Raw genomic sequence first — 21,976 nt, forward strand, 5'->3', positions numbered from 1 at the left:
ACAAAGCAATGTAAAGCATCACAAATCCTTTGCCATGGAAGAAGATTTATGACTGAAAATCAAATTAGCTAGGTAAAACTTTTAACCCCGTACTGATGAAAAAATGAAAAATATTGAGCAATGATTGAGACCTAGCTGCATGCATGCTTTGGATCATGATAAGACAAGCTCTTATCCGGTGGTTTAAATCAAACTCATGAGAAGACAAATTAAAGAAAGATCTCTCTGACCCATCCTTTGTGGATAAGGTAGTACTACTGAAAAAAAGATGATCAAGACAAGAGTATTCCTGCATCCTGATTTTCGACTTTTTGGTGAGTTTATCATCATTTAGTAGTAATAGATGATGAAGAACGAGCTAGCTAGCAATGACTACTCAATGAGAAGTGCATTGTAGCCCATTCAGAGCAGGAATGGGTTGGGAGTAGCTTTGAATGAGGAAAGACTCTACAGCTAGCTGATCTTTCGTGACCCCTTCTTAATTTATAAATTTATGGGCTTGCTTCTACAGTATTTGGACACGTGTTGATAAGTCTCTATCCACACTAGAAAGTATGAACTAATTCCTGCGATCTTTGTCATGGAGTGTAGATCGATCATCAGGAATATTAATGGATCATATCTTTCTCGAAGCACTTGTTGTTTGGAAGCATTAATCATGCATGGACGTTTTGCCAAAAGTTTGGATTCATGCATCGTTGGTTCGTTGCTGCTTCAATATACTGTGATTATTATATATTTGTCTGTCCTTTTGTCGAATGGACGCATTGAGCAATTTGAACTTATTTCGTAAACCAAAAGGATATATAAAAAAATAAAAAAAGGGGGTTTTCGGTCATGACGAAAGGACATGCAATATACTGACAGTAAAAACTGTACTTAAAAGATGCAATTAATATAAAAGTGTTCTAATTTGGTTAAACTTGTCCGTGTTGGCATAAATTAACTCGTTATCAATATTATATAAGCGACAAACCGATTTCGTACGTATCGTATCTTTTTTTAAGAGTACGTGAGACTCGCATATTCTACGTAGCAATATTATTCTTGTTAGAGATAGCTGCAGCTCCGGCCTTTTTTCTTTTCTGATCATAATTTGTACAAACTTTCATGTCCTCCTAAAAGGGATCAATTAATTTTTTTTTTTAAATTATGTTGATCATGATCGATTTGTTCTATCAAAATATTACGTATACGTACTTTTTTTTCAATAAATTAATAGAATGTGTAAAAAGTATACAAAAGTGATTGTATAAAGAGTTTTTGTTCTCAATATTAGTTTTAAATTTATCAATTTTGTCGCTTTACTTAATTCTTCTCTAAGCGTTAATTATATATCTACTCTTTCTTATAAATATATTACCATTAACTATATATATATATATAATATTAACTAGTGATAGATCTTCATGAGTAATAAATATATAACTGATAATTTGTTTTTAATTAGTTCATGAGTAGGTACTACTAAAGAGTTATAATTTTCTTAACAATGCTTGGGCAACTTAAGGGCTAATAAGGGACCTGGCCCTTTGATTATATCTATCATCCATGGTTAGTTTCCATTTGTGTAAAGTATAACTATTTTGGGAAAGCACATTATAAATTGCTATGCCCAGATAAAATATTCCCAGCTAGCTAGCTCCCTCTACTTCACGACAAGTAAAAATAACGCAACTTTTCTAGTTTTACGTCAATATCCATATTCCAGTTTGGAGATCAGATCTGGTCATGCATGCTCTTATTCAAAGAATTAGAGAGATCAGAATATGCGAACTCTTCCTCTCTTCTCCATTAGATCAAAATAGCAAGATAGACTTGTCGGCCACTTGAGTATCAACACGTACGTACGTCGCAGAACGAGCAAAGCAAAATAGTTGGCTCCACGAAAAGTGACCCTGTACCCTTCTTGCCTCCCACATTCTTTTTAATTATTTTATATGCCAACAACTAAGAGGAAACAATGAAACCTCTTTAATGCTATGAGTCTGTGAGCCAAGGAAAATATATTCTCTTAATTCATGCCCCCACCCAACTACTTGCTATATAGATATTGTACAACTGCATTTCAATATTCCACAGTTTTTTTTTTTTTACCTAATTTGAGCTTTCTTAATTAACAAGCATTCCAATGGATATTTAGAAGTACTACACGTTCATATATATTAAGCAAAGAAGTCATGAACACGAATTGCCATGTCTTCTCAGAAAGAAGTGGGGACGAATGAAAAACAACCAAATTTCCATTAATATTCCATGCACAGAGAGTACTAAAAGAGTTTACAGATCCATAACGGGCAATATTGCTCACCAAGCAGCAGACGACGACCCTTTAACTACATATGGATAGCTTCCCTGTTTGAGTACAAACTTGACCTAAATGATCGATCATTTAGGGACAAAAAAGAAACACCATATATGTAAAACATAGACCAACTAAACTAGACCGACATATATAATCCTAGAAATTAGCTGTTACATATGATACGAGTAGACATCAGAGGCAATGAAGAAATTGCATTGAAACAGGAGCAAACCAGACCACGAATTAATTAGCTAGCGCAAGGGACAAGAACTCCTACATATCCCTTACTTCAAACATGTTGCGGTTTTTGACGACGATGTCGTACATGTGCAAGGACCTGAACCTGTTGAAATCCTTGGGGAGAGAGATGAGGTGGACTGTAGCTCGTCTGTGGAACTGAAAGATGTCCGCGTCCTCGTAGTACGGCTCCCACCCAAGCGACAACAACTTGCGCTCAAGGACAGCATAGGAGGTTATGACTTCCTCGCTAGGAGTGTGAACCAGCACCTTGCGCCGAGCATGTGAACCTTGCTGGCTTCCCTCCAACGATTCGGCCGCAGGGTTCTCAACCAGACGAACAACCCCGCTCTTGAAAACCCAAACACCAGACATTTCTCTTCTCTTTCTTTTTGTGAGGATATTTATGATCACCTTGTTAGCTTGGAGATGGAGTAGTCGAGTAGGGTATTTATATAGGGGTGAATTCAGTCGTGTGGCATACATGTATGGTATTTATATTTTTTAATGTATGGGTATATATGTTTTGGTGAAGGTATAGCTAGGTCATATGTGGGGTCCAATAATTAGCTAGGTAGAGGGTCCAGAGGATACATTCGGGCGGGTCACACATTATATATATATATATATATATATTAATATTTACTATATATGCATTAATTATCTGCATGTGTGGGCATCTATGCATATATAATCGGATTGATTGAGGCGAATCCCTGTAATTTATTTAATCTCTCCTTGCAACTCTTTTAAGTCTACCATGGAATCTTAATTTCTTTTGTTTGAAGAAATATTCACTACAAGAAAAATGACATTTTACGTGACTTAAATTGGATATAAAAAATACAAAATGGTTATCAAAAATTTTTTTACAACAACTTTCTATTTTTTACATCCAATTTAGGTGATGTAAAAAATTATTTTTCTTGTAGTGACGATATATATATATATATTAATTATAAGACATGGATTAAATCTAGCTAGAAAATTTTAACAGAAAATGGCTTTGAATACTGTGTATTATTATTCATCAATGTTGACATGATAGTTGTCAAAATTATATAATTTACATGACTATATCATACATATTATTACACTAGCTGGCCTAGCTGCTGTCGGTATTCGTATAATGAGTATAATGGAGATCGAGTTGATCTTTTGCATGCAGTATGGCGCCAACATTAATGTTCGGCTTTTTCGTACGTAGCTACGGTACTTTTTGGCCTAACTTTATGCAATAATTAGTACCTTATCTAATTTATTTAACTATGTTTTTGTTTGCCTAAATACTGTTGAAACCCCAAACAAAAACAAATGTTTTCCTTTCAATTTCCTATTATATATTCAAACCATGCATGCAAAGTAATTAATGATCAAGGATTTCAGATCATGATTTGTACGTAGGCCGAGCTAGCTTAAGACGCGTTGTAAATATTTACTTCCTTTATCCAGCATTAATATTAATATGGTTTTATGCCTACGTACGCCTGCTAGCTAGCTAGATTTTGCCCTGACTACGTACGTACGTATACCTGGCCTACCTTCCTCGGTCGTGGCCACATGGTACTGGCCTCCTGCATGAAAACTTCACCCGACCAGACCCGGCAATATTGCCATGCATGCCCCTACTAGTACGCGTACTATATATTCCACTCTAATTCTAGCATTTTTGTTAATAAAGAACAACCTTAAATTAAATTCTCTCTTTTTTGGTTTCTAGATCTTGGTTTTCATTAATAATCTCTACGTACGTACACCAGTTTCCTAACAAATGTTGTAGATCCAAATTAGTACTGTTGAAGCATGAATTAGCAGCTCATGCAACTGCATATATATATATGCAGCTTATAATTAATTGCATTGCATGGAACTATATATATATATATATATATATGTGTGTGTGTGTATCTAATTAATTAAAGATCGAGCTGCATATATGCATGGGTCATTTCCAAGAACAAAAGGAAAGCTATATATTCGATTTGTTAAATAAATTGCAATATCATGTACGTACATGATACCTAAGTACGTATCACTTTCAACAACAAATCAAGGAAATAAGCTACTAGATCTGTAATTAAAGTAATTACTTTGCATAGACATGATGGTGATCATACCCTCATAAGTATCACCTAATTAATTAATTCTCTCCAGCCTTTCAAACAAGGAAAATTCATGTCAGAGATCATATATATATATCGCGTGTTATTGACGTTTGCTCAAAAATTAATGTCAAAATTATCTGGCACTATAAGAAAATTGTTTATTTGCGATCAGTAAATTTCAACAAAATGGTTATTTCTAGCTAAAATTGATTGTAAATAGTCTTTTAGTTACAATAAATTAATCATAAAAATCTGATTTCCTTGTAGTGTGAGTCCTGGCTGCTATATTTTAGTAGTGAGATATACGTACGTACGGTACTTTGCATGATCATCTTTTCTAAATCAATATTGTATATGCCTCGCCTTGCCTTTCCATATATGCATATAGAATCTCTTCTTTTCCATAAACTACCGGTCTTACTGGCCGCCGGGGGGCCCCATCGATCTGTTTATTTGAACATATTCTACATTACATATGGTCGTAATAGAATAATATGATCAGAATCATTGGGATTATCAAAGTTGTGCGTAGTGCTTCTAATTAATGGTGTTTATGCAGATCAGATATTCATGATTGCGAACTTAATTGTCTGGTCTGCCATGCATATATATGCAAGGTGATGATCAATCAGAGAACGTATTAATTTCATGATCATGTTAAAGGGATAGCAAGGTTTATGCTTAACTTTAATTCTTAAAGAAAAAAGGATGCATGGAACAAGGCGAGGCCAGCTATTTACGACGTTGATTATTATTATCATGATAAAAAAGATCGAGTACCAAACATTTGGAATGCAGGATCGATTCCCTCGTGATCAGAGAACAAATCGATCAATAAGGCCAGGGCCAGGAATTTAGTCGACGTATCCCGTAATAAATTTGTTGAAAACGAAAAGACCGTTAATATTGCATGCATTCATGAGGAACCGCAAGTTTTGGAAGTAGCTACAAACTACAATTAAAATTACTCAGTGATGTGTTGAAAATGATACACAAGTTTAGCTCACAAAGCGCATCTAGTGTAGTGGTATCATAGTACCCTCCCACGGTACTGACCGGGGTTCGATTCCCCGGATGTGCATTTTCTTCAAGTTTTTGTCTGTCCGTGATGACACTGCAGTCATGTGCATATAGGCAGGTCAGCAATAAAGAGAAAAATTTAAGCAAGCACCGTTCCACCATTTCATGTTTCTTGTGCCACGCCAATTCATATTTTTTGAACTTCAAAGTTGCTCCTCGAACAGCGGTTTTTATTCTTTTGTACAGTATAATTTGATAATTTGAATGGATTTTGTCAAGAATTAGTTAATTACTTAATAGCAATGATTCAATAAATCCTCGGAAGTCAAAGTTGAAAATGTCGGAAAAGTTTTATGGCAGAAGGTGATATGATAAGAGGTCCGTCTCCATACCGGCAATGCAATACAGACATATGGATCTTCCACATTCCTTGTGTTGATCACTGCGTGGTCTAATTGAATTTGATTCTGCTTTCAGAGGCGGCCCCTGGTTAATGCGATAAGAAAACAGAATGGAAGGGTGGGCAGTTCGCAAGATTGGCCGAACTGGATAGACTCCCTTGATGAGTGCATCATTGAAGCTGATCTTGATGATTTTGGGTCACTTCTTCACTTGGTCTAATAGAAGAGAGGAAGGCCCAATTTTGAGAAAACTCGATAGGGCTCTAGTGAATTCATTCTTCTCCCTTCTTTTTTTTCCCCCCTCTTTTTTAAAAAAAGGAAAGAAACTACGCAACCGGGAGAGGGGTAAGTTCAACCCATAGGCGAATCTAGAATTGACTTGCTAAAAGGAAATCAGTCACAATCTATTAAGAGAACATGCACAACTCTGATTCTTCATTTCAAGTTCTATATCCCCCAAGCCGAGCGAAATGGGATATAAAGCCCTTCTCTATCATGGCAGTAAGTCAACAGTCAGCTTATAAAACCTCTGTAAAGCATGTCAAGAAGACCGATCAACGATCTGAATGTCAACATCATTTATAAGAATCATTTGTCAACCAGTCTGATATACGTAAGTCCGATATATGATTCATAAAACTAGATAACATGCATCTATGTGTACAATACAATCTTATGGCCAAAAAGAAAAAAGAAGAGAGAAGCAAATATAACAGCCGTCTAAAATACAAAGCCTTGTATGGCAATCCTCTACCGTACACACCTCTTGAATTCGAAGTGATGAAGCACAAACTCCTATTAGGAACAGGATTCGACATTCTACATCCACAATCAATTAATGTTTTTGATAGGGAAATATTTATCTCAAACATGAACACCAAAATTCCATTAGAAGCAGAAATAAATACTGTAATCTTACCATATATTGCAGAACAAGATCCTAGCTAGAGATATGATCCCCACTCTTGTACAGTACCGCCACTATTGTGAGTTTGAAAAATGCAGACTTCCACATAGAGGGTATGAAAGTTCCCACATTATCTCATTGCATACAGTCAGTAGTACTGTGGGTTTTATCATTTATGTCAAGTTCCACTTCTGTTACCCTCCATAGCACAATCCACTACAATAGATTGCATTCCAAGTTGAGGATTGAGCAACCAAATGGGATGCCAGATGTCTGGAGTCAAAAACATTTTACACTCTTTCAATTGTAGTATTGTTGTGTTTGCAATAATAGGAAGTGGAAGCCTCCATGCCAAATGATTGTGAAAAAGGAGGACTAAACAAGGTGCACACAGAAACTGAAGTAAACAAAAGAGAATCACTGCAAAAGCTTTTAAAATTAAGACATACAAACACACAAATTAGAACATGTTCTTTTTACTAAGAAAAAATTAAGAACACACAAATTAGCAATAAACACATCCCATGTTTCCCATGTACACAAGATAAAATCAAGCAAGCGAGTATAGCCTGATTAAAATCGTACACTAATTAATCAATGAGATTGAATCAAACACCAGCAGCAACTGAAAACGAGCAACAGAAACAGGAGAAACAATGAATCATGAAAATAGTGTTATGGAGATCACATGAGACCAAGCTTGAAAAGCATGCAAATATTTGACCTCCAAGATCTCATTGTTAGATCTCTACCGCTTTATTTTAATTTTGTTAAGTCGATTCAAAGAAAAAGGTAGGATTCTATAGAGCTGTGCACCCAAGGCAACGATTAGGCTAAGTCGTGCCGGGATCCTAATGGATGCTTAAACTTGTACTAGCAAAATAAGATTTCCAACCCCACGAGGGCGTCCAGAATCAAGTTAGAATATTTATATATGAGAAGTGCTACAACTAAAAAAAGATTTCTTAAAAGTAAACTCAGCAACTGATATGGTTTTATATGATACGTTAGATCTACTTTACAATAAAAGTAATTTTACAATCTGACATACCACATCAAACCATATCAACTTGTAGATTTACTTTTGTGATATCCCTTTATGGCTAAAACATTTCTCTTTATACATTGATATATGCAAAAAGTTACTAAAATAATACTACATATAATCACTTTTGCGTGCTCTTGAGTACTCCACTAATATGATTGGCTGCATTAATTAATTTTTTGTACTCAACCAATCACATTAGTGGAATGCGCAAAAGAATATGCAGAATTGACTGCACAAAGAATTTTTGAAACACAAAAACTGAACTGGTATAGCTCACATAAGTTGGGATGTGGAGTCCAGATGTAGCTCAGATAATTAATAGAGCATAAAACTGGGCAACGATGGACACCTTAAGGAGTTGCTTATCAGGTAAATGGGAAGCCCATCTATCAGATTTCTCTCTCCGTCTTTTGTTTTCCAGACATGTAACAGTCCCTACCATAATAGAAACGATAGAAACTTGACTATGTCTGGATGACTGATACAGTAGTAATTACCAATGCAAATAACACACATGTGACAGAGAAACAGATGGGCTTAGGTAGGGACATCTATAAGCAGAGTTGCAGTCCCTGCATTGGGAAGCCTTTCGTGTTTTTATCCTTATTGTCACAGTCAGGGGTCAAAGATGCTGCCTTCAATTAGTAGGGAATGATTCATGTCTAAATGGCTTAGTACGGATGCACAAATTGTCATCGATTCAAAAGACATATCTTATTATCTATAACTTAGTATAATTATTGACACAATCTACAAATTGGCCTTAATCCCATCCATCACTGTTTAAATAAAAACTTGAAGCACAAAATTAACATAGAAACCAGAGAAAGACCATGTCTAAGCAAAAAATGTGTTGCAGTGCAATCACATGAGTGATATGGGAGTTTAAACCTGTAGTTAGATCCCTTTTTTCGATTCAAAGTCTAGTTAGATCCTGAATTTCATCCTCCTTAGGCACACCAACTTATGTGTCACACTTTCTTTTTTTATAACTTATGTGTCACACTTAGTTGAGAAAAAGTAGGTACACTTAGTCGGTTGCTGCTAAGGGTGATACATCAGTCGGTTTGGCTGAGGATGATAAAATTTATTATAAAGAAAAATAAACTACAATAAAATTGAGAAAAAGACTCATTTTTTGGGGTAAGTAGTCTAGGTACATTAATCGGGATGTGTAGAATCCAGATGTAGCTCGAATAATAATTAGAGAATATAACCGGGCAACGATGGACACCTTCAGGAGATATTAATCACGAAAATGGGAAGCCCATCCATCGGATTTTTCTCTCCATATTTTCTTTTCCAGACATGTAACAGTCCCTACCATAATGGCCACAATAGAAACTTGACTATGTCTGGATGTTCGATCAGGTAAAAGACACTAATATAAATAATGCACATGGGAGAGAGATACGAATTCCCCAAAAGACATGGCCAAAGATAAGCCTTTTTCAGTACCTGAATTTGGAAGCCATTAATGCTGTTTCATAATTCTCTCTCATTTAGGGCTCAAAGACATCCCATCACCTTGAAATAGAATGGAATAGTTCCATTCTAGACGGCTTAGTACGTACTTTTACAGCATAGGCGATCTAGTAGCAATATGCATCAATTATGTATTAAAACTACAACAACTCAATTCTAAACCTAGCCAAACAAAGAAACCCTAAGCCATAAATCACAGTTTGAAACAAAACTTACATTACCAGGTTAACATAGAATGCATAAAGAAAAGAAGATGCATATGTCGGTTGAAATTTCGTCACATTTACACCATTAAGAAGCACAAACAGAGACTTTCAGCCCACAAATCAACTATAAACTACTAGCCTATTCAAAATCCTAAGCGAACTTTTAAGTTAGTTTTGATCGATTATAAATAAAAAGTTAGTCTTGATCAAAACCTGCCACAAGTGTGATTCAGCCACATTTATAACTCAAGCAACACACCATACGCCAGGGCGTCCAACATGATAATCAAAACTCCACATGACTCTACCTCGTATTAACCAAAATCAGTTAAGATCCACAACATACCACCGACCCACTCACCAAGACCTCCCAAAAACCACAAATCAGCTGCAAGTCCTCCCCCTAAAACTCAAAGCTCATCCTCCATCCTCAAATACTCCCCAATATCCGCCTGGTGTAGCACCACAATCCCATTTGGGTCCAGCTTTCTACAATCTTGGGTACTCTTGGCGGAAATCCCAAAACCCAGAGGCACATCCGACATGGAGAACACCACGACGCCGTCACCGGGCGCAATATTCTCGGTAATCCTCCCCAACCCACCTTTCAAAACGTGGTTCCCGTACAGGAACGACATCTCGGAGGTGGGTTTGAGCCAAACTTTGTGCTTGGCATTTGGAGCGAGGATACTTAAAGACTGAACGGTGAGGTGGAAGCTGCCGCCGTGGGTGAATTTGCCGATGCAGGTACCGAGGGAAACGAGTTGGGGGCGAGCGACGTTAGTGGCGCGCTTGACGAGGGAGTCGCTGACATAGTAGACCTTGTTCTTGTGGAGGCGGAAGCAGTAGCGGCCGGGGTTGGATTCGGGGCCCTCGTGAGAGGGGTTCTCGACGATGCTCTTGAGGTTGTTACCGGTAAACTTGAAGAGCTTCTCGAAGACTGAGGTCGTCTCCTTCTCGTCCAGAGGTCTCATCTCGATCTGGAACAATGAGGTTTTGAAGGAGCTTGTTTCTCCCGGCTGCTTCAACTAGTGCCTAGCGGCTTCCCTTCCTCCTAGTAGGGTTTCATCTCTATTTATTCATAAAACGTGAACCCACACCATAATAATTATTTGTTGGAGGCCGTGTCCAGAAGGAGGAAAAAAAGAAAAAAAAAACTTGCCGATATAGGCCCACCTATTCGAGAGGCCCACGACAAAGAGCCCAATTATTTTCTTAATAATAAGTTAATAACTGTTTCACAATAATTCTCATATTTAAATTGAGAAATACTTTTAACAATAAATAAATTATACAAAAATAATTTTATAAACTAATATATTTTATCAAAATATAAAATTATTTTTATTATAAAATAAATATAATAAATCATTTGTAGATATAGTCATTCTCATTTAATCTTCTCATAATCCCATTCATCATATTTAAATACCAATAACATAAAAATTTATTTATCATATAAATCATAACGCTAAAATTCATAAATGTAAAAGACATAGCGATTATGACACTTAAATGATTACATATCAAGTTTTAACTTCAAAACACATTTCTTGCAATAGAAAAGTGGGTTGTTTCGAGGAAATGCAAATAAGCAGGAGACCGAGACACAAGACATTCAAGTTGCTCTAACATGCTTATCAACGAAAAAACAAGCTGGTTTGACACATTCCTCGACCTCCCAAAAAGCTTCTAGTTCAAGCATTCAAATGGGGACGAGAAGTTATGGCATTGGCTTTGGGAGTTGGCATGAAGTAAACAAGTGTGGGGATGTGGTGAAGGTCAACCAAGCTATAACTTTCTCCTGCTAGGTAAATGATTTGGACAACCTCTCCTCCTACACGTCCAGCACTTTTCCTAGCTTCCCCATTTCAGTCTCCATCTTTTGCTTCTCACTAGCCATCCCATACATGGGATTGACTATTATTTGGCGGAGGATTTCTGAAATTGGACTATTAAATCGATGTGCTTCCACTTCCATCCATGTCTCCACAAGCGCCGACTCCGACAGGCTATTTGATAGGAGAAGATCGATCCCGGCATCCTTGTGCTTGCGTGCTAAGTACTGGTTAATTGTCCTTGATTCTATTAAGAGCACAAAATTATAAGTTATAAGACCTAGTACTCAATCAAGGTTTGCTGCCAATGGTACGACATTACTTAACAAGAATCATGATATTCATCATTGTTTTAAATATCATTGTTCATCATCTACTATTAAATTATCGAAAAAATTATTTTTTATTTCTACTTATAAGCACTTTTTGTTTTAATTATTAGTGGGGAATTAAGTCCATTAAGCCTACCTATAATTCTCATATAATTTGCTTAGAAAAAGGCAATATTAATGCTATATTGTTTGATTACACAAAATCAAATTATCTTATCTCATATAATTATTACAATTTTTATAAATTTTCACATAAAATATAATAAACAATTCAACTTTTTCATCTTTAAAAACAAAACTAATTTTAAAAAATTATCTTATAACAATATTTTATTCAACGTCCAACAAAATATCTCATATAAACTGTGTAATCAAAACAGTATTTTTGTTCAAGCTAGCAATCTTACCAAAAAGACTGACTTCGCCATCTTCTAAAGCAGGTATTTGGCCAAATGGCTGCAAGTCACGATCAAATTAGAGGGTAAATATTCATGATCCAATATATATATAATTGATGTAAAGAACTCAATTAAAGACGAAAAGAAAAGGAGGGGGAATTTAGGATGGAGTTCATGATCTCAGGTACATTTAGGGAAAGATAAGGTGGTTGTTTGTGAGCCCCGCCAGCCAAGTCAACCGGATGGAGGTCGTAAGCAAGACCTTTCTCGTGGAGACAAAGCAAAACTCAAGCTGTGCAAGCCGACGCTGGAATCCCATGAACCTTATAAATCGCCATTCCTGTTAATATTATTATTGCAATTCTCTAATTCCAAAGAAGTTGAAGTTCTTGGTGAAATATATAAGAGGGAGTGGACGTCATGAGGACGAGGCCGTACTAATACCTTAATTATTCATCGTTTATATATATATATATATATGTTAGAATAGATAATTTATTCTTAATATTTTAGCATTTATGGTAATATGATTTATTTTTCTATATTTAGTTTATTGTAAAAATCATTAATCATCACTACAACATATAGGGGCCTTTGCCACGAGTTCTTTTTCCATGACTAGCTGTCATGGTAAAAAGTGGTCTTTTGCCACTAAAATGTTTAGAGAGAATAAATATAGGTGTTTTTCCATGAAATTATCCTGGTCGATATATTTGGTGGCAAAAGATTTTTTCCTATCACGTCTATAGTTTTTGTTACCAACTTGTTTCTTGGATAATAAATATGGACAGCATATGAACCTTTAGTGGGAAAATAGTTATTGTGACGAATTAAATTGTCTTTTTACCACGGATTAAAGTCGTCAAAAAAAATTATTTAATTTGTACCCTCATCATTATGGCTTATTATTTTTGCCCGCTACTAGATAAGTTTCCCACGAATATTACTCGCCGCAAAAATCTCCACATATTTTTAAATAGAGGAATATTATACATCAGCCTACTGTATAGCCCACACCCACACCTGACGTCGATTATTTTTTTTTTCCTTTTCTTCTTAAAACGTGTTTCGGAGAATCAGAGCACATTTTGAATTTGAAGTCTGTATTTTAGTGTATTTTTATTGAAAGATTATTTTAATTAATTTAAAATATTAATTTTTTGTTTTAAATTTATCAGATTTCTCGCTAGATTTATTCTATGATTTTTTTAGTTGTAAAAATTATTTTAATATACTTTCTTGTTATTAATTATTGTTTTGTATTTAATAAATTTTATCATTTTATTTTACTAAATCACTGCATTTTAATTATATTATTTAAATTTACCATGGTAAAATTTTTTTCGTTAGATCTATTTTAAAACTGAGATTAAAAAGACTACACCTTCCTTCTTTTCCTTCATTTTTTTTCCTTTCTCTCGTTTTCTTTTTCCTTTTTTCTTCTTTCTTTTTTATTTCTTTTTTCTTTTTCCTTCTTTCTTTTTCTTTGTCTCCTCCTTTTCTTGTTCCTTTTTTCTTTCTTCTTTCTTTTTCCTTCTTTCTTTTTCTTTTTCTCCTCCTTATTTCATCCCCAGCCCATGCGCAACCCACGTTCTAATCTTTCATCCTCCACCCAGCCACGCCATGCGCCATCGTCCAGCCCACCAACTCCCCCACACTCCGGCGACCTCCCCCACCCCAATCTCGCTTCCCCATGCTCTCTCCTCCCCTTGGCCATGCGAAACCCATTCGGGTTGGGGGTTGTTGTGCCGCCGTGCGCCGCCTATTTATATTGTTGTTACTCCCATTCTCTTCCCCATTAGCTGGCGACATCACCCCTCTATTTTCAACCCCTCTCGCGCTGCCAAACTCCTCCACGCACGGCTGCAAGCCGTGGCCCAAAATCGTTCCCGCGCCATCGCCGCACCACCATTGGCCACCATCTTCTCATCATTTCATTACCGGTCCTCTAGCAACCCAAAGCACCCTTCCCCAGCCCCTATCTACCACCTTTGAAGTCCCACCATCTCTATTTGTATTTGATGATTTAATACATTGTTGATTTAATACATTGAGTTTTTATTGTTTTACAATTTTTTTGTAAATAAATGTAATTCTTTTGGTTTTCCTTTCTATAGGACTAATGGAGTTTAGGGCAAGAACGACCTTCCTAGCGCTGTGGAGAACTTGAAGGTAAAACAAAAATTTAAACTCTCTCTTGAAATTCGTTTGTATATAGTTAATGCAATCTTGTCTTTGAAAATTTTGTCTAAACTGAATTTAGATTTGATCTGTGCTTAAATTTCTATGAAAATTGATTGATTTTTCAAATGATTCCTTGTGTGTGTGAGAAAGAGGGATTCCTCTTTTCCTTTTCCTAGAGTGGGAGATGGAATGCGAATTGGATTGTGAAGCTAAGATTAATTTTTATCTATGTTTGATTCAAATGGGTTTGCTTATTTTTAGAATGGATGTTGCAGACTTGCACTCGATGAGTTTGAGTTAATATTGGGGTTCTTTTTGTTGGAATGTTTTGAAGGAATGAACTGTGATTATACTCTAATTAGAGACTTGAAAATTGATAATACATGAGTAATTAATTAGCTATACAACATGTTAATGTAAATTTTTACTTTTTGAGGCGTAAACTAACTATACTTGGGTCCTTAATGCTGATTCTTTTTTATTTTTTTAAAATATTGAAGTTAATAGCATGGTTCTGGAACTATTTGATTCTTTTTTGGATGAAGTGGCTTTTCTTGCACAGGGCTGAGAGGAAATCTCTAGTTTGTGTTGCTGATAATTATACCTACAGACTTCATATTTTAGATGTCCTGCCCCTGTGCAAACAGGTGATAATTAAACTTGATTCAACTATGCATACATACACATCAGATTAGTGTTATGTTATGCTTTTGGATGTCAGAAATAAATGGAACCTGATTTGGTGTTAGATTAGTGTTGGATTGGATTTGATTGTGTATGAAGGAAGGGTTGTATTGGTATGCTTGGTTGGGTAATGTGATTGTGTATGCTTGTGTTACCTGTTTGTTACTTCTAATGCATGATGCAATGCAGGATCTGAACACTTATCTCAATATTTGAGTGTTGTAATTTTGTTAAGGAGTAATACTTGGGTCCTTTCTGTGTCTTAGGGTGCTGTCAGTAAATTTAATTGATCTTTTTTGGGCTTTGTACATACCTTTTGCTCTCAAATATGCTGCTGAAGCTGCTTGCACTATGCTTCGTGTATACCAAGTAGTTGAACATGAGAAGGTGCCATTTCATTTTGCTTATATTGTTTTTGGTTGAATCTTTTGTCAATGAAACTCAAGAAGTCTGATTTTTTTTTTTTTCTTGGAACTATGGTGCCATTTCTTTTCTTGAAGATAATGACAAGAGATGTCGTTTGGAACTCAAGTATACATTTGAGATCAAAAGAGCAATTAGATGAGTTTTGCCAATATAATTGTGTTTTTATTCTTTTATATTTCTTTCTCTCTTTCTTTCCCCTCTTGTGAACTGCATACATGTTTGTGTTGGTAGTAATTTAGTTGAATGTTGATTAGTAGGTGTGAAACAATATCAATTTTTTCTTTTTACAATTATTTTTTTTACAGCATTCAAGGATGTTCTTGATTCGGGATTTTTCAGTTCAAGCTTGAGTACCAAAGGCCTGGATACATGGGCTTGTCCCTATAAAAGTAGGTATATAATGTACTTGAGTTATTTAGAGGTAATTATAAATTTGATTGATAATATCAATAGACATAGTCCAAAACCATGGGTTGTATGTAGGAGCTAGTATTCTTACAAGTTGTGTTGAGGATTCGAGAATATTGCCTCCTGATTGTGAACCATATTCACGAAATCCTCCTCGATTATAGGATATATTTCTATGTGATAGTTTCCATAATTGTGTAATATACGATTGTAAATCTTTCTATATCTGTACAAATTGTCAACGATTGTAAATCTTTCCATAAGATGACTTTTTTTGCTTTTACAATTTTTTTTTTCTGAATTCTTTTATATTTGATATTTAGTAATTTAGTTGAATGTTGATTAGTAGGTGTGAAATAATATCATTATTTTTCTTTTTACAATTTTTTTCTGAATTCTTTTACTATTTACCGCAAATATGTCTCGTGCCAAATACACTTTTTATTTTGCCAGAAAACATTTTTTTCCACCAAATACTCTAGTGGGTAATATTAATACTCACCAGTACATTTCGTCATAGAATATAATATTTCTCACTAACCAATCTAATTTGAGTAACTTTTTGCCACAAAATTCGTTGGCTATCTCCACTATCTATTTGGTGGAAAAATGTCACAATTTTCCATCAATTCACTAATTAGTGAGAAAAATAAGTTAGTGTCACCAACTTTAAGTCACTAGTCTCACACGGATAGATTTAGTGGGTAAAGATTGTTTCCTACTACGACTATAATTTTTCCGACTACATGTCCTTGCAGTAAAAATTAACAAATGTTGTAGTGGATCAATATATATATATACACTACAAGAAATGAGGGTTTTACCCAAAAAGGGCTATGGTGGCTAAATGCATGGTATCCATGAGAAATACTTTGTTCCCACGTTCATGGAATAAAATTGGTGGGATAAGTTTTTTTCCCCACGACAGTTTAAACTTGTGGGTAAAAGTAGACTTTTCCCACAAGAACTTTCGCGGCAAATATTTAGTACTCATGACAAATAATCTTACATCTTTGTGCACACTTGGTGGATTTAGTACTATTTGCCATGAAATTGATTTGTGGGTGCTGAAATTTCCATGAAGATCGTTGGTGGGAATTAAAATAGCCGGTACTTTTTGCCACGACAAAGATTGGATAGTATTGCACATATCCATGAGAGTAACTAGTAGGTAAAACTTATGTTTCTCCCTGTAAAAATGTATATGTCCACAATGACAATTCGTGGGTAAAAGTCCTTTCCCACGTGAAAATGTTATAAAGAAAAAAATTGTTGTAGATGCCCCTACTTTTTTCCATGCCGTGTGGTGGTCAGTTTTGATCATTTCCCACAAAGACCACCTGTGTGTAAATCTAATGTTCCTTTTTGTAGCAACCTATATTTCCATAAGTCCATCTTGTAGGTAAAAGATGTTTCTCACAAAAGCTGTCATCAGATAAAGACTTTGAACAATACATATTTCCCCATGAATTAATACCATCACTATTTGAGGCATCTCATTTTTTCTCCATCCACCAATGAACATCCCATTGATATATATCAATTAATATCATTGATTAATAATTTTTCTAACCTCATTCTCATATAAATATGAATATATATTATGTATTTAAAATTTTAGACATATTAAAAAATAAGAAAGATGTAACTCTCAAATTAATTAGTGTCTATCTGACGCATCGTTGCACTTGATTCTTTCTTTTGACATCTATTCGATGTTGCCGGCTGCCGGCAACATTTTTTATGTTTTGCTGCCAATAATGCTGGTTTTGAAATTAAGGAAATATTTGAGGAATGACTTGTTTAGTTTTGTTGTTATTAGTTTTAAATAAGCATCGTTTGATGCATGCATGTCATTCGGAAGTTGCAATTAGAGAACATATAATTGGGATAAAGTAACTTCAATCATTGTACCTATTCTTTAAGAAAAATTGTAACTTCAATCATTGCTCCGCGTATGTGGACCAAACTTCTTTTTAATATAGACTAAACAATTAATAGAATATTAAGATCTTGTTTGGATAATGAGATTAAATGAAATGATCTATAAATAATAATAAAATATTAAAATTATTTATAAATAGTAGTAAAATATTTAAGTTAATATATTTTATGAATTTTTAAAAATGAGAGAAAAAAATTTAAATTAAAATATTATAAAATTAAAATATAATTATAATATAATTTTTATTTTAAGATTTAAAAAAATTGAATTATTTTTTATATTTTATTTGAATATTTGAGAAAGTTCTAATAATTAAGTCATGATTACATGAAAAAGTTAAAATTTTGAAATTAAAATATTTGTGTTTGTAGTGTTTTGATGTTGAAATGAGATTTAATAAGATAAAATATTTCTTTATCCAGACCAGGCTGTATGATAAATGTTATAAATTTAAAATTAAAAATGTTAGTAAGACTTCAATATTAAATGAGATTTCAATATAAATGACCGCTGGCTATCTCTGTCCCCTCTCATGACGGGCGTGTGGTGCCCGTGCCGTTGATTGTGAGCGTGAAATGAGAATGGCGAGGAGCCGTGGGCAAGCTTGGTTCTTGTTTGCCGATCTCTGCCTTTATGCAAGCCCATCGATGGAATAAATGATCTCTAACTGTCACCGTTCCTTCTCATGGTGGGCTCGTGGGTGCCCATGCCATCAATTGTGAGCATGAAACGAGAACGACGAGGAACCGTGGGCAAGCTTGGTTCTTGCCCACCTTTCTCTACCTTTGTGCAAGTCCACTGGTGGAATAAATGACAATCGGCGGTCTCTATCCCCTCTCATGGAGGGCCCGCGGGTGTCCATCTATTGAGTATGAAGTTAACAACTAACTAATAATCAAACCTAGAGACAATGTACTTAGAAAGAAAGTGGTTCATACAGTATAACTCAATCACTTTAAGAGAGAAAAGAGACAATATAACATATTTATTATTATTGGATGATTATTTATTGGATTATCCAATAGTGATAAATTAACATGACACATCTTATATATATAGTGGGATAAAATTAAAATAGAATTGGAGTATGGAGTATAGCATTATTCCTAACTTTTTTTTTTTTTTTTATCACACAACTAAAAAGAGAAGTAAAAACTTTCAAAAAAATAAAAATAAGAGAAGTAAAAGAAAAAGAAAAAAAATAGAAACATCAAAACCCACCAAAATCTCCAATTCCCGCGTCACAATTACCTCCATCAGACCATCAGACACTAAAATCTCCAATCAATAGCCTCCAAGCATTCCTCCTAGCAACCCGGCGCGCTCCCAACCCCATCCCAAACTTGTTTTTCTTCGGCACCGGTTTTTGCACCGGTGGGTACCCATATCCTGGTGGAGGTGGGTACCCATAACCCGGTGGAGGCGGATACCCATATCCCGGTGGAGGTGGCGGACCATATGGCTGGTATGGAGGTGCTGGGGGAGCATATAAATATCCTTCCGGATGAGGAGGAGGAGGAGCACTCTCAGGATATAACCCATCATATGGTGGTGCACTAGGCTCTGCCACTGATGCAGCAGGATATGCAGCAACGAGCTCAGGGGTCATAGCCTTCGGCTTTAGGGGCTCGCCGGCAGCCACGTTCCCGCTAAACTTGTACGAAAAGTTTAGTACACCTTTGGGCTTTCCCGATGGTCTAGTCACCTGATAACTCACAAACTGTATATTAGTGTCTCCTGCAGAGTTGAGAAGCTCTATGATGGGCACGTAAACTTCACCAATGTCTTTGTTGCCACCCAGGCTACGACCACAGCGGAGTTTGAACTCGAGAGTCAGGAGGTTTTTTGGGGCTGCAGAATCGTTGATGATGAATTTCATCGGGAAGTTCCACGAGGGGCTGGTGCCACCATCTCGGTCAACGTTGGTTTTGGTTTTTTGCTTGTTTCCGGATCCGGAGAGCGAGACAACGACGTATACATCCATCCTGGAGAAGAGGTACTTGACATCTTTGATGTCTTCGGCAGAGATAACATTGAGTTCTAAGGTACTGTACTCCATGTTAGAGCTTTAGCACTAGATCAGAGGTGCAAACAGAGAGAGAGAGAGAGAGAGAGAGAGAGAGGGGGGGTGGGGGTGATGGGGTGTTGTGTTTGTCAACTCCAGCAACCATAAGGCTCTCTCGTTTTTTCAACGCTCATAAGCCATGACTCATGAAACGAGACTTTTTCATTGCAGTAACCATGAGTTGGATGGTTTGAGGTGGGTATTATTTCGAACATATTAACTATGGTTGTTGACTTGCAGGGTTCTTTGGTTAAAGAGTCATTATATTATGATTATTTGTCAATTTGATTTTGTAAAATGTGTACGTTTGTTTTGGCCTGACTCGGTCTAAATTGAGAGTGCAATGCTATCTAAAGTCATTTTTACGTATTCTTTATGCACTTCATTAATATGATTGACTGGATTAATTTTTTTTAATATCCAACCAATCATATCACTGAAGTGCACAAAAAAATACACAAAAATAACTGCATATAAAAATTTTGAAATTAAAAAGTATTCAATGGTACTCCGTTAAAAAATGAAAAACAAACTAAAGGCCAATTTAAAAAGCCTCGATTGCTTTTGCGACTGAAAATTATTTAGTTTAAAAAATTTTCAAAGTTTTTATGTGGTTAAAGATTTTATAAAAATAAACACTATTTATTTTTATTTTAAAAGATCTTAAGTTTTTTCTTAAATTTTCATCTCCTCAAATCTCACATTATTTTAATATTATTTTCTCCAATAATATATTTTAAGTAAACAGTATATTGACATGAATACATACTACAAAAAAATAAAAATTGTACCAAAAGTACAGCAAAATATTTTATTAAAAAAAAATATTTACACAAAAGGTAAATAAATAAATGAAGCAATAAAAAGAATTGCACTATTGATAAATAAATAAACAAATGAAGCAGCAAATAAAAAAAAAATCAAAATACGGAAAGAATGAAAGTGGTGACAACTTTCATGCTATAAAATGGTGTCGTGGCCAACTTTTAAAGAAATAAAATGCTATAAAAAGTATGGTAACGCTAGGGATCCCGCTGGGGGATCTTATTAAAGCATGATCCCGTTGACATTTTTTTTTCAAGTTTTTTTCGTATATTGTGATTAAGAAAATGTTGTTTAATAATATTGTGAATTTTTTTAAAATATTTAAAAGTGTTAAAAAAATGATACAAAAAAAAAACACTTTTAAATATTTTTTTCAAATTATTTTTTTAACACTTTTAAATATTTTAATAAAAAAATCACAATATTATTAAACAATATTTTCTTAATCACTACATAAAAAAAATTAAAAAAAACTAAAAAAAAATGTCAAGGGTAAATGAAGGGGATCCCAGCGGAATCCCTATCATTTCCCTAAAAAGCACTACAAGTACTTGTGGGTCACATCATATTACTAACTATAACAAAGTCAAACTAATGTCATCTCATCTCTATAAACAAACACATATTTTATCTAATCTCATCTTATCACATCTCATCTCAAAAGATTTTATCTTATCTTATCTCATATCTGAAAATAAATAAGGATAGTGATTTAAGTAGAAATGAGCTGAGATGAAAGTTAAAAGTTAAATAAAATATTATTAAAATATTATTTTTATTTTTGGAATTGAAAAAGTTAAATTATTTATAATATTTTATATTAGAAGTTATGAAAGTTATAATGATTAGATGAGATGAATTGAAATGAATTTGATAACCAAACGCAACTTAAGTCTCTATATATTTACAGCGATAGTTTGGAGTTTGCTATATGAATAGCAGCACTACAGACAACTGAGCCTCGAACTCGTGAGGAGTTGTGACGCAATGTCAGCCTATATTTAAAAAACCAAAAAAAGAATAACAACCTGCTATAGAACAAAAATAGGGCTCGAGAATGACATATTGAGCATGGCCTTCATCTTTGTAGCTCCAAAAACTTCATTCCCTGCCTCTTCCTTCTTTGCAAGCTCCTTACCTCTCTCTCTCTCTCTCTC

At 34.9% G+C, this 21,976-nt stretch overlaps 3 protein-coding genes and 1 non-coding gene across 4 annotated transcripts; 1 reads left to right on the plus strand and 3 right to left on the minus strand.

Annotated features, from left to right (window-relative positions):
- Positions 1-2,225: 2,225 nt before the first annotated feature.
- LOC122302729 (flowering-promoting factor 1-like protein 3) lies at positions 2,226-2,989 on the minus strand. Its single transcript, XM_043114134.1, has one exon. It carries the CDS (start codon positions 2,915-2,917, stop codon positions 2,579-2,581), a length of 339 nt encoding a protein of 112 aa, XP_042970068.1. The 5' UTR covers positions 2,918-2,989; the 3' UTR covers positions 2,226-2,578.
- A 2,668-nt stretch (positions 2,990-5,657) lies between these two features.
- TRNAG-CCC lies at positions 5,658-5,728 on the plus strand. Its single transcript has one exon. It is a non-coding gene; the product is annotated as a tRNA-Gly (tRNA).
- A 3,979-nt stretch (positions 5,729-9,707) lies between these two features.
- LOC122318859 (60S ribosome subunit biogenesis protein NIP7 homolog) lies at positions 9,708-10,785 on the minus strand. The gene has a single exon (XM_043136558.1). It carries the CDS (start codon positions 10,686-10,688, stop codon positions 10,125-10,127), a length of 564 nt encoding a protein of 187 aa, XP_042992492.1. The 5' UTR covers positions 10,689-10,785; the 3' UTR covers positions 9,708-10,124.
- An 8,250-nt stretch (positions 10,786-19,035) lies between these two features.
- Positions 19,036-20,106, minus strand: LOC122302739 (protein SRC2-like). Its single transcript, XM_043114147.1, has one exon. It carries the CDS (start codon positions 19,986-19,988, stop codon positions 19,194-19,196), a length of 795 nt encoding a protein of 264 aa, XP_042970081.1. The 5' UTR covers positions 19,989-20,106; the 3' UTR covers positions 19,036-19,193.
- Positions 20,107-21,976: the final 1,870 nt, after the last annotated feature.

Source organism: Carya illinoinensis, chromosome 1, assembly GCF_018687715.1.
Source record: "Carya illinoinensis cultivar Pawnee chromosome 1, C.illinoinensisPawnee_v1, whole genome shotgun sequence".
In the NCBI taxonomy this organism is placed as follows: Eukaryota; Viridiplantae; Streptophyta; class Magnoliopsida; order Fagales; family Juglandaceae; genus Carya; species Carya illinoinensis.

Coding starts and splice junctions, on each gene's coding strand:
- LOC122302729 (XM_043114134.1), bottom strand. CDS start 2,917: ATGTCTGGTGTTTGGGTTTTCAAGAGCGGGGTTGTTCGTCTGGTTGAG.
- LOC122318859 (XM_043136558.1), bottom strand. CDS start 10,688: ATGAGACCTCTGGACGAGAAGGAGACGACCTCAGTCTTCGAGAAGCTC.
- LOC122302739 (XM_043114147.1), bottom strand. CDS start 19,988: ATGGAGTACAGTACCTTAGAACTCAATGTTATCTCTGCCGAAGACATC.